Below are 13,615 nucleotides of genomic sequence, written 5' to 3' on the forward strand. Positions count from 1 at the left end.
TAATTAAGTGGTTTTTTTTGCTTTTTTAAATACTGATGTTTGTTGTTGGTTTCTTAAAAGTTGTTTTGTTGTCTGTTTAAATAGTGATGTTTTGTTGTTTGTTCGTAAAGTGATGTTTGTACAGAGATTTTTTGTTGTCTGTTTATATAGTGATGTTTTGTTGTTTGTATAGAGATGGCTTGTTGTCTGTTTATACAGTGCTGTTTTGTTGTCTGATTATACAGTGCTGTTTTGTTGTCTGATTATATAGTGCTGTTTTGTTGTCTGATTATATTGTGATGTTTTGTTGTTTGTTTGTATGATGATGTTTTGATGTTTGTATGGTGATGTTTTGTTGTCTGTACAGTTATGTTTGTATATAGATGATTTGTTGTCTGTTTAAATAGTGATGTTTTGTTGTTTGTATAGAGATGGTTTGTTGTCTGTTTGTACAGTGATGTTATGTTGTCTGATTATATACTATATAGTGCTGTTTTGTTGTTTGTATAGTGATGTTTCTATATATGTGTTTTATTGTCTGTTTATATTGAGATGGTTTGTTGTCTGTTTATATAGTGATATTTTGTTGTCTGATTATATAGTGATGTTTTGTTGTTTGTTTGTATGATGATGTTTTGATGTTTGTATGGTGATGTTTTGTTGTTTGTATGATGATGTTTTGTTGTTTGTATTTTGATGTTTGTTTGTATAGTGATGTTTTGCTGTTCCTGTAGTGATGTTTGTATATTTATGATTTGTTGTCTGTTTAAAAATGTTTTGTTGTTTGTATGGTGATGTTGTATAGAGATGGTTTGTTGTCTGATTATAAAGTGATGTTTTGTTGTTTGCAGTTATGTTTTGTTGTTTGCTACCAGAGTATGTAGCTGGACGGAGTTATACACAGATAATATTGAATGGTAGTCACTTGGCAGTGATCTATAAACATGCGATGGTAGTCGGTGGTGGGAGAATAAAGCATTATTTGATTTAACATTTAAACAAATGCTTTTAAACATGTGATACTCTTCACATTATTGAAACTTTATGTATTTATGACCATATTATGATAAAAATATAGTTGATCAAAGATTTATGAGAATAATCGAAAACTATCTTTCGTAAACAATTAAGTTAGCAATATATAACCGAATCAAAGACATGAATTCACAGAAAAATAAACAGAATTGGAAGGAAGAATGGATCTTGTGTACAAAATGAACGTTTAGGAATCTCACAAGCGAATAAATATCCTTCCTAAAAATACGAAAACGGAAGGATATTTTATTATGAGAATATTTTATAGTACTGGACACAACCACCTCAGGGATAATCGTGACTTATATTGATATTTGACAAAAAACCTAACAATTAAAACATTTCAAGGTGGATTTGACTCATAAGTAATAAATATCATTAATAATTAAATACGAGAATTTTCTGATTATGCGTTCGAATATTAAAGAAATAAGATAAATAATGTTAAGGTCAATATTATTGGCATTTGACGAGATAGACAGTTGACAACCCGATAAAACATGTGGTTTGAAATCAATTTAAGTAATTAATACCTTGATTAATTAAGATGTCACGTTTAATATGTTTAAATTGCAAAAACCCGTACAAAGGAACTGGTACCACGTGTTGCTACGTCACCCTTTGTACACAATAAAGTAATGACATTTTAATCTATTCAGCATTATGCACCGAGTTATAATGATTTCTGTCATCAAAAAGGTGATTCAATCATTTTTTAATCGCACCATGAAAAGAAGTCCATGGAATAACATCTCGTTTTTTCCCTAAAAAATGGTAAAAATCTACGACTGATTTATCAAAAATGCACTGTGCATAACCATTTACATAAAGCACTAATATAATTTATCTCCAGAACCTTATTTATCTTTTTAGTTACTGTTTCGATACTCAGCACATTTTAATACCTAGGAAAAACATTTCTCTGAATAATGATTAGACAAATCAAGTAAGTCTAAAGATCATCATTTCACTTCAATACAAGCAGTTTCGATATGTTTTGAAGTAACAACTTTTATCAATGAAACGTTAAACATAATGCTATTTTGACTCATCTATTAATATGACTTATACAGATGACTTTAGTAGATGTTAATTTGTTTCTCAATGTACACTTTTTCCAGAAAATAAAAGATAAACTTGAATACGCAGTGCAAGGCATATAGACTTTCATCTTAACTCCTTTAATGACTGGATTTGCTGAAACCCCTTCTCTACAACAGCGCTATTTGCTTGTTAACAGTCTATCATTTTTCTTTTTTCGATGCAGTTTTGATGATTCTTCCCGGCCTGGAGTTTTTTTGGGTACCTAAAAGAGACACGCAATACGGGACACAGCACTTTACAGACATCCATATCATAAAAATTTCAAAATTCCACAGTCTTTACCTTCTTTCCAACTTTACATATAATTTCTTGAAGTGGTATGAAAATCCCATGGTCCTTGGGACAACTAAAGTATCTTTTCCCATTCAGGACTCCATCATGCCTTCCAACTGCAAAAAGATTGTTTTTGGTATACGTCATGTATTTTATTTCATACTTACAATAATGCAGCGAATGCCGTGGTTTCTTTGCCTTGGACTGGGTGCTCATCTTACCTGGAGAGTCCAGTTCCAGTCCAGCGAACAACAGATTGGATTGTCCTTGTTTGTCCAAATGTCCAATATATCGAATTTGGCCTGTTCGGTCACCTTTAGCGACAACGTGGTCATTCTGCTGTACATGAAGTTTGTGACTATAAAACAAGAAACGATGGTGATTCAATTTGCTACAAAATAAAATCCTTGGGTTAAGATTAAAATTGGCCGTTCTGCTCTGGTGAAAGCCTCTAAAAGAAAATCCTGTTCCCCAGGATTTTTATTTGCGTTCCATGTCTTTAAACTGTATGTTATTCCGAATATACAAGAACTAGTACTACTACTTTACTGCTGATTTAACCATTTTGGATTTAATTAAATAATTTTCTTCCAAATGGGATTTTTAAGTAACCTACTTATAATGTGTTATACCAAATTTATTGAAGCAAATAACATGTTAGCAGTAGCTTTATTCTGACCATTCTATTTACGTCTACGAAAAAGACATGGAACATTCCAATCTTTACTGAAAAAAAGTACTAGATAAAAAACTCCGAAGCGCCCCTGGATAATCTGGGGGTAGTATATTTTGTGTATGGTACAATATGGTGAATTGGTTAATTAAAAATTTAATTATGTAAATAAGATTTAATGAACTCAATAGTTACATACCTTTAGCTAATAGAAGGTATACGTACAGTAATTCTGAAAGTTTGAAGAGTTAACGATGAAACACTTTAATTCCAGACCTGACTGAAAAGGTCCTCTTCTCTGTAAAAGCTTGGTCGGCTTCCCATATATACTCGGAACTTGAGAACACGGCTTCACACGCGCTACATTTACAGCCATACAAGGGCTGGGATAGGTATGGTGAAATTGGCGTCACCTTATGTTTTAGATACCTTAAAGAAGAAAAAATAACATCACAAGAAAAGTAAACCTTGACATTCCATTCTTGTTTTTGACATTCTAAAAGTTGGAGCGGTGGAATAAGTTTAGTCCAAATTGCATGCTGTTTCCTAAAAACAAATGAATTGACCTGTACAGGTGCAAGACCTTACCTTTCACTACCTTTACTTTGTCGATTATTGTTGTTAAGCGATTTCTTTTCCAGGTATTCCATTTTGGTACCCCCTACTTCATTTTCAATAATCAGTCTGTCGTATGTACAACTATCGATCTTGTAGGGCTAAAAAAAGATAGGAATATTTTATATGTCTGATCAATTGATAATATTAAAAACGATAACTCCAAAAACATTTTTCTTATTGCTTAAAAATTTGCCAACCTCTAGTTCTGATAAACGTTTCTTCAGAATCTCGATTTCTTTCTTTGCAGCACCTAATTCTTCAGTTAGTTTTGAATTCAGCAACATACCTACATTTTAAAGGAATTTTTCGTTAGGATTAAATGTAAGAGGGAAGAAATTATAAGATCTAGAAATTCATCATCAATCATATTCTAGCATGCTTCAACGAAAAGCCAAATTTTCGTATTACCGGTATCAATCGTATACAGTTCGAAACACTCTTACAAAGTCTTCAATTTAATTGTTACAATGACTCATTTAATTTACATTTTCCGGTGTAAGAAAAAGTACGAATACTAGTATATAATGAATAATTTTCATTAATTAACAAAAGTCAATTATTAAGTACTAGTTTTCGATTTTCGCTTTTGCCTATATACCACAAATACTTATGTGAGGAAGTTATTCTGTAATTTACAAATAATGTAATACAGTACATTCTACACATAAAAACCCCTCGAAAAACCCTTATAGGATTTTCTGGGCAAATTCTGCATAAAAAAAACTATAGTCTTTTTTCTTTTAAAATGTCCTATTCTTTGAAGAAAAAAATCGTGTAAAGTCTATTTATGGGGAACTTTTTTCAATGACACTGAGTGATGTATGGTGCACAATTTGATCCAAAGCAAGTACTTGTTTAAGCATTGGATAATTCGGGGAACATATTGATGCACTGAACTTCTACAATAAGTGAGGCATCTCATAAAAAGTACTGTATTTGTCAGCAACACTCAAAAGTTCCAGTAATTGGTGAAATGGTTTAAAAGTGTCTTATTCAATTTGTATTAGAAAAGTAAACAAGAGGCCCAATGGCCTTAACGGTCACCTGAGTACAATACAACAATTTAGAGGATCCATAAACTGATAAATGAAGCTTTAAATGTTGCCCAAAAGCAAGAAAAATAGTATGATAAGCATCAACAGAATAATTGGTATAGCATCTATCTGTCCCCCATTTAACACTATCACCATGCAGACTATTAACAAAATGTCTATTTTTAATCCCAAATTACTACTTCTCACATTGGTCTCCGATAAAAATACCCTTGCATACTAAAACTTTTACTCTGTTTGCCTCGAATATGCCCAGAAGCATAGAAGATTTTCAAAGAAATGCATGTTCACTATATAATTAAATAAATAAAGCCCCCCCCCCCCCTTTACAACAGAACATCTTACCCAGGAGCCATGAACTCACAATTCTGGAAGAAGAACTTTGCTTTATTACCAGTAGTAGAAAAAATATTTTGAAAGAAATTATGCATTTTCACTATAAAATCAATAGAGCCCCCTCCCCCCTTCACCAGAACCCTGACCCAGGGGCCATGATTTTCACAATTTTGGAAGAGGCATTCTTCCTTATCATAACCATGCACTTTCTTTATTTGAATAATACCCAGGAGCAGAGAAGAAGATTTTGAAAGAATTTATGCATTTTCCCTATATAATCAATAGAGCCCCGCCCTAACAGCAGAACCCTTCACCCAGGAGCCACGAGATTCACAATTTCTGAGGAGGCAGCCATGCTCATCATAACTATGTACTTAGTTTATTTAATATCCAGGAGAGAGAAGATTTTCAAAGAATTAATGCATTTTCACTATATATATCAATTGAGCCCCACCCTGACACCAACACCCCGACCAAGGGGCCATGAAATTCACAATTTTGGAAGAGGCAACCATGCTCATCATAACTATGCACTAAGTTAGTTTATTTAATACCCAGGAACAGAGAAGAAGATTTTCAGAATTAATGCAAATAATCAATACAGCCCCACTCTAACACCTGAACCCCTGACCCTGGGGCCATGAAATTCACAATTTCGGAAAAGGCAGCCATGCTCATCATATCTACGTTCTTAGTTAGTTTATTTAATACCCAGGAGCAGAAAAGAAGATTTTCAAAGAATTAATGTATTTTCACTATATAATCAAAAGAGCCCCGCCCTAACACCAGAACCCCTGACCCTGGGGCCATGAAATTCAAAATTTTGGAAGAGGCACTCTTGCTCATCATAACTATATACTTGGTTAGTTTATTTAATACCCAGGAACAGAGAAGAAGATTTTCAAAGAATTAATGCATTTTCACTATATAATCAATAGAGCACCGCCCTAACACCAGAACCCCTGACCCTGGGGCCATGAATTTCACAATTTTGGTAGAGGGTTCAATGCTTATTACAATCATGCCAACAGTTTGACTGCTTGATGTCCAGCAGTAAAGAAGAAGTTTTTTAAAGATTGCATTAATTTTGGTGGTTTTAGCCCCACCCCTCAGGCCCCAGGGGGGCAGGGACCATGAAATTCACAATTTTGTTCCCCTTCACCCATAGATGCTATACCGGGTATACCAAATTTGGTTGAAATTGGTTAAGCGGTTCTGGAGAAGAAGTTAAAAATGTTCAAAAGTTAACGGACGACGGACGACGCACGACGCACGCCGACGGACGAAAACGGATAGCAATAGGTCACCTGAGTGACTCAGGTGACCTAAAAAGGAAATATTAATCCTAATATTGATACAAAGTTATCATAATCGACAATATCATCTTTCAAGGTATTTTTGTCTGGTCTTTATATAAGTTTTTACGACACAGAAGATAGAGTGTACATGTTTTTTTCTTATTTTACTCATTTGGAATCTTATAAAGATTCAGAATGTGTGCAGTCAAAGAAGGGTCAAATTCTATTTTAGTATAGGTGTAAGTAAATATTTTAGTGGATCATCTTCATTACTGATCTTTTTCCCCTTCATCCTACTGAGCCATTAACTACAAGTACTTTATTATCCTGTTTAAATATAAGTACTTTATTATCCTGTTTAGATATAAGTACTTTATTATCCTGTTTAGATATAAGTACTTTTTTATCCTGTTTAGATATAAGTACTTTATTATCCTGTTTAGATATAAGTACTTTTTTATCCTGTTTAGATATAAGTACTTTATTATCCTGTTTAGATATAAGTACTTTATTATCCTGTTTAGATATAAGTACTTTATTATCCTGTTTAGATATAAGTACTTTTTTATCCTGTTTAGATATAAGTACTTTTTTATCCTGTTTAGATATAAGTACTTTTTTATCCTGTTTAGATATAAGTACTTTATTATCCTGTTTAGATATAAGTACTTTATTATCCTGTTTAAATGTAAGTTACAAATCCATTAGATTTCTTCTGTATAATTAGAACATCATTCATTTGTGTGAATCGACATGATTTCTAATTTATCATGTATGTCAATTTCAAATATTAGTTTTTAAGTGCGTGTCTACGAGAAAACCATGCAAATTCCAAATTTTATTATGAAAGGCATTGTGATCATTTTGACTGATTTTATAGTTTCTGATTAGCATCATGTGTCCTCTAATAAATTCCAGTATCAAAACTGTCAGGCACCTGTGGGGACCTCTATTATAGACCTATATTCTATTTTTAGCACAGCTTTATAAAAATGTTTAGAAAAACACCCATAGATTTAGAGAAAAAATTGCAGGAAAAAATGTACTTTTATTCAAATGGTAAATATTAAATAAATTTAAAGGAAGTGCTCTAACTAGAAATATTTTGTTTTATTTCATTTATCAACACTGATTCTGTATCAAACCGTGTTTTGTAACTATCTAATAAGGGTCTGTCATCTTAATCATAATAATAAGGAAACAGTTTAGTATAAGTATTCAAACTTGTTTCGAATCCTTTTTGATTTTTTGTACTACTTGTCTGTATTTCCTGCTTGTCATTTTCAAATAAAATATGGTTTAAACTAAATATAAGTACTTTATTATCATCTTTAAATATAAGTACTTTATTATCATGACTAAATATTACTCGTTGTCACTGTCTTGACCTTTTATACAAGGAGAGAGTATATATGAGACTTTTCTGTTTTTCCAGTCTTGAATGAATTCGAAGATGGGCGAAAAAGGCGAGCGAAATGCGAGAAATAAAAAAGTGATGAAAAATTAAATCTGAATTATGACAAATTTTCTTTGATATTTCATTTAACATTTATGTTTATAACTTTCTGTAAAATCTTCACAAATCGCAACAATATCACAGATCGAAATTTTTCATCTATAAAGTAGCATAGTAAGCATACATACACCGAATTAAGAGGGCAAAAATAATTAATTCTTCATACTAAAACACAATTTTTCCATACAAGTGGGTCTTCTCTATTTTTTTTTTTTTTTTTTGAAAGTATGCATAAAAATCACAGGCACTTGTTTCTGTAATAAATTTTTGACCCATAGTATAATAATAACACAAGGTATCCAACTCCGAATATTACACGGAGTACCCCCTCCCTCAGAATCGCATCGCACTCATTTTCAATTTCAGAGGACATGCACTGGCAAACTGTTTATACCTGTGTCTTCTACAATAATTTATCTACACAACCAAATATGGCATGCTTGTCTTTATACTATGGGTCAAAAATTTATTACAGAAACAAGTGCCTGTGAAAAAAATGTACATTTCTTCGCTTAACAAAAACATGGAGCAAAGACCTGGTACGATATACCTGTACTTTAAAAATACACTTTAATGGTAAAACTTTCGTACCTTTTCGAGAAATATTTGAAGTCCATTTAGTCAAGAGTCATATAACAAACATGATTTAAAATGACACTCAGGATTTATAACGCTTGGGTTCGAACCCCAAGAATATCACATTTTTTAAAAATCATAGAATGATTTTTGCTGGAAGAATTCTCCGCAGAAAAGTTTTTTTTTGTCATAATTCCATACCTTTCGATGATAAGAACTCTACTTTAAATACTAAATTCACGTATTGATTACGACTTTTATACATTTGAAGCTACAGGCATTTTGTACGCCTTGTTTCCCCATCTTCTTTATTCAATAAAATAATTTCAAAAATAAAGCTGGGACATTTTTAAAATACATATTTAATACATCAATACTTTGTAGCATTTGTTGATGATTATAAGTAATTGAGCGTGTGCTTACTTTGAGCAAATTTGTCTTCTAAACTTTTCTCTGCTGCCACAGAACATGTGGTTGTTACTCTGAAATGAAAAACGATAACTTGGATCTATCTCTTAAAAAATAAACATTAATGAAATAAATGATAGTTAAATATTATTTGTGTTTTTTTAATCGAAGTATTACACAGAAAATGTCACAGAATAGTATCGTGTTCCATAGCTTGACTATTCCAACTTACGATTTGTACTTTTCAACGACTAGCTCCCCAGAGCCACGTCTCTCACTTAGAGTTGACAATTCACTCTCTCTGTAATCCATCTCATTGTTTTGTATACTACTTTCTGAATCTCTATCGGATGACGATGATGCACTCTTCTTTTTGCTTGAATTTGTTCCCTTGGATTTCACCGTCGCCAACGTTTCAGCATCGTCTTTATTGGAAGAATCACATTTTGCAGTTTGTCCGTTTTGTGTAAATTTTCTTTCAGATTCGGTATTCTGTTCAATTTCATTCATTTCACATCCATTTTGATTTTTATTTCCAATCTCTGACTTATCATCAATGTTATCACAATCGAAAATATCATCTTTCAAACTATTATCGTCTGGTAATTGTCCATTAACGTTAACCTCAGTGAAATCGAATTCAATATCCTTAGGTTGCGCATGGATCTCCGCTTCCGTTGTACAAAAAGGATGCTCTTTGAGAGCTGCAAAAAATTAAAGTTTTATTGAAAACGATTATTTTGTATTCTGTTTTGATTTGTTTTATTCAAAGTCGGGTGACATATTGTTATTGTTCCAAAAGGAGTTTTCACACATGGTTTGAACAATCTTAATGAAACTTTATAGTAATGATTTTAACTAAGTGTAATTGTGTGCGCAGTATTCAAAATTTTCAAAATGGCTTTCATTTCTATCTGAACAAAAAGACTTTTTTTATTTTGCAATATTTTTTTTATTTTTAACCAGTTCCTGCTTACACTGCTTTCAACTCCAATCCTGTACCCTTGGGGTCAGTTCGGGTAACAAATGCTATTATCGCAATAGCAAAGTTTCTAGTTTAAATTTTTATTTCTTACTAAACATACAATTATTTATATATTTTAATAAGCTAGACAAGTTACCATCACAGCTCTCAGACCGTGACCGCTTTCCACGCAGAGAATATTGTCGTCTGTTGCTTGGTTCATCTCCATGGCTACTGGCAGGCGAGTATTGCAGACTGGAAAGTCTTTGTCGATTTTTATCAAAATTTGGAGAGCTGCTGATGGTTGAGCATTGACTACATCGAGAGCATGGCCTGTTTCTATCCTGTAAAAAGAAGTTTAACAGTAGAGTATATTAAGGAGTAATTAATATAAATTTGATGTTCAAGTCTTGGTACATTTTACACGTACAGAGGGGAGATTAAACAGAAACTCTGCCTGTGCACTTTTCTCTGAGCTGTACGAGGCCGGGGTTGGACTTATGGAATGACTGGTCTGTCGACTTAACGAGGACGCTGAATGCAGAAAATCCTTCTCTTTCTTCAGGATGAACACTTTCTTTTCGAGTCTGAAATGAGTTTACTTATAAATGATTTCTTTTCACTTGTTAATAGTTATGAAAATCATGAGGAGTACTATTTTGGGCCTTTGTTCTTTACCTTCTTTTGGCTCGCAGAAGATTGGCCACGTCAGCACAGAGAGGGACTATTCCCTTCCTGGTGCTATTGACAACAAAGGCCACTGCACGTGCCGCTATTTCCTTATCTTCCACCAGGTTGCCAAGTTCAACACTGCCCTCTGGATGACGTTAAAATATTAAAACAAGATAAATCATCGGGACTTAGATCAACAGAATCAATGTTTCTGTTACTTTATTTACAATATTCCAGGTAATTCAAGGCAAAAGACCAGGCTGTTAAGTTTTCGAGAAATAAATAAAGAACCAAAACGCAAAACTCGAACATTTATAATGTTTGTGACTCATAAGTAACGATGAACACGTAATAAAAAATATGCCATGAGAGTCAAATATTTTCGAGCAAAGCTACATAATTCGGGCAAAGAATGTTTGTAATCTCGCCTCTCGTGGAATTTCTACATTGCTATTATGTAATACACAACATGGTGCGAGGTGAAACACCATTCAATGAAACCAAGAACATAGAATCATGTCAGTTTTCTTTATTGTATATGTCTTTTACAAACCTGCCCCCAAGTGTAGATCGGGTAAGGCCGTGAGCTCGTATTCACAGGACTGTACCCACGAACTGTTAGCATCCTCACTCACAGACGGGCTGTGCTCAAAACTACTGTTGTTTGTGTTCATTTTCACTCACGACGCCATTTTCTCTGTTGCAGAGGATGGGTTTATTTTTCGGCATGGGGTTCAGAACGGGGAGACGGAGTTAAGCGATGACGTCAGCGCTTCCCAATATATCTTGATATTGCTAGATGATAGATGATTTTTAAGATGTCGATCTTTAACAACCCGTTATGAGCCGGGCATATACATTGCAAAAAACGGAAGTAATGGTAACTTTCATTTTTATGAAATCACACAACACAACCCTTATTCACTTGCAGTGTAGGTTTGATAATATTATCAGAGAAATGCAAGAAATCAAACAAAGCCTTGACAATTACTCACTCGGTGAATATTTGCAAATGTACAGCATTATATGTTTAATAATTCGTTTAGAAAATATATAAGCTTTAGTATATATATGCTATTTAAATCCTTTGTCATGATATATATGCAAAAATAGTTGGGTATTGATTATACAGAGGCAAACTTACACGAATCATAATAAGTATACGTTAGTACTCTTTTCCCGAGTACCAGGAGATTTGGTGCCGAGCGAAGCGATGGACCAAGTAGAATGACGAGGGAAAAGTTAAACATAGTACTTACACACGTGTGTTCCTATCTCTTAGTACGTTTCTTATTAACCTTAAAGCTTACTGGTGCAATTTTGTGATAATTATATATACCCTCAAGGGGTATATTTATCTGACTGCAACAAGTCAGGTGACGGTCCACAGTGAGTAGTTTTCAAACATAATTATAGGTTCATATCTGCATATTTGAGATCTCTTCATCTATGTATGAAGACAGTGCATGTCTTTTGTAATGGATTTAAGACAGGGACTTATTTCCTATTCTGTTTCTATCCGAAGGGGAAGGATTCCGCATTTAACTTGCGCCATTACAGAGTTGTTTGTTCATATTCATTTTTACGCAGGGTTCCAATTCGAAATTATGTTTAAAGTCACAAATGTTCTCAATTTAGGTAAAGACAATATTTTCAATTTCCATTCTTCTTCGCAAAGCTTAAACAATTTATATATGGTTTGATTTATATCACAAATACGAAGGTAATCATAATGAGAGCAAATATCTAGTTTATATAGAATTTCCTTCACTTGTGAACACCATGTTTCATTATTTTGATAGCTCCAGATGAAAACTTTTTTGGTACCATTTGAATCGATCTATTCCACCTTCTGATCATGTATATCCAGTGTCTATGTGTCGGTGCTAACCATGCATCCAACTTCACTGTTTAATGCTATTCCGGGAGCGTATCCATGTAGTCCTAAAAAGTATCGAATAGCACGATTTTGTACAACTTCTAAAGAATGATATCTTTGAATCCCCAAATCCCAGAACAATAATCTAAAATAGGAAGCATACAAGATTGAAAAAGTTTTTCAAAGGTATTAAATCCGACACATGAATTTTTTGAAATCTCTCCCTCCCGCTTTACCAAGAGTTTCTGCCGCTATATTGAAAGTCATCTTCTCGTGAAAGATTACACCAAAATATCGATATTGATTGACACACTGTAATTCTTCTCTTGTTTTAAATTTGTATTGACTATGAGGAATATGGTATTTTCTAAAATGCATTACATTTAATTTAGCACAATTCACATTTAATCTCCACCGTTTACACCAGTTGGTAAGTCAAGATAATTTTGCTTATGAGATTCATTTTCACTGAGGATGGCAATGCCATCGGCTTATAATAAATGGCTTATCTTTTAATCATCAGTAGTATTCAGTTATGAAATTTCTACCGCTAAATCGTTGACGAAGAAGAGAGAATAAGATGGATGATAAGTTGTCTCCTTGACGTACACCGTTTGAACATTGAAACCATTTCGTGAGAAAGTCGTTTATACACACACACAAGAGAATGTTTCAGAATATAAATTGGAAGTAGCATTATATATTGGACTATAAATTACATTCAGCTGAAGTTTGTATATAAAAGATCTCTGTTCACAAAGTCAAGAGCTTTTTGAAGGTCAATGAATGTAACGAAAGTAGATTAAAGGTCTTGAATTAGGTTGGTAAGGGTAAATATGTGGTCTTCACAAGATCTGTTGCGCCGGAAACCATTCTGTGTGTCAGAGAGTATTCCATTATCTTCTAGATATTGCTGTATTCTGTTGTTTAAAACTGAACTATAGCATTTTGCAACGACTGATAATAAGCTGATTCCTCTGTAGTTCAAAGGTATTCCTGTGTCAATTGTAGCAACTTTTGGAATTGGACGTGTTAAAGCTTTCCTGTAAATAAAAGGGATTCTACCGGTTTCAAAACAGAACACAAATAACACATGTAGCACTTTAGTAACAGGGTTATTTTTGAGAACTTGATTATAGATTTGATCGTTCCAGGGCTCTTTCCGTTTTTTAAATTGTTAAAATCTAACTTTATACACAATTTTCTTTATACATGCTTAGATGCTAATCATT

The 13,615-nt window shown here is 33.2% G+C and overlaps 1 protein-coding gene across 1 annotated transcript; it reads right to left on the bottom strand.

Annotated features, from left to right (window-relative positions):
- Positions 1 to 1,147: 1,147 nt before the first annotated feature.
- On the bottom strand, positions 1,148 to 11,367 carry LOC133173342 (uncharacterized). Its single transcript, XM_061308332.1, has 12 exons — positions 11,058 to 11,367; positions 10,511 to 10,649; positions 10,263 to 10,419; positions 9,990 to 10,176; positions 9,101 to 9,572; positions 8,884 to 8,942; positions 3,880 to 3,968; positions 3,653 to 3,780; positions 3,341 to 3,493; positions 2,613 to 2,749; positions 2,401 to 2,507; positions 1,148 to 2,320 (listed from the first exon to the last, which is right to left on the bottom strand). The coding sequence occupies exons 1-12, from the start codon at positions 11,176 to 11,178 to the stop codon at positions 2,237 to 2,239; spliced, it is 1,833 nt and encodes a 610-aa protein (XP_061164316.1). The 5' UTR covers positions 11,179 to 11,367; the 3' UTR covers positions 1,148 to 2,236.
- Positions 11,368 to 13,615: the final 2,248 nt, after the last annotated feature.

This window comes from Saccostrea echinata, unplaced genomic scaffold (assembly GCF_033153115.1).
Source record: "Saccostrea echinata isolate AGI-Se365-2 ecotype Australia unplaced genomic scaffold, CSIRO_AGI_Sech_v1 ptg000056l, whole genome shotgun sequence".
In the NCBI taxonomy this organism is placed as follows: Eukaryota; Metazoa; Mollusca; class Bivalvia; order Ostreida; family Ostreidae; genus Saccostrea; species Saccostrea echinata.

What these genes read in the sequence shown, in the direction of transcription:
- LOC133173342 (XM_061308332.1), bottom strand. Translation starts at nt 11,178, where the DNA reads ATGAACACAAACAACAGTAGTTTTGAGCACAGCCCGTCTGTGAGTGAG. An exon ending in CGATCTACACTTGGGGGCAG is followed by an intron (nt 10,650 to 11,057) that starts GTTTGTAAAAGA and finishes AACGTCATCCAG; the next exon opens with AGGGCAGTGTTGAACTTGGC. An exon ending in CAAAGTAAAGGTAGTGAAAG is followed by an intron (nt 3,494 to 3,652) that starts GTAAGGTCTTGC and finishes TTCTTCTTTAAG; the next exon opens with GTATCTAAAACATAAGGTGA.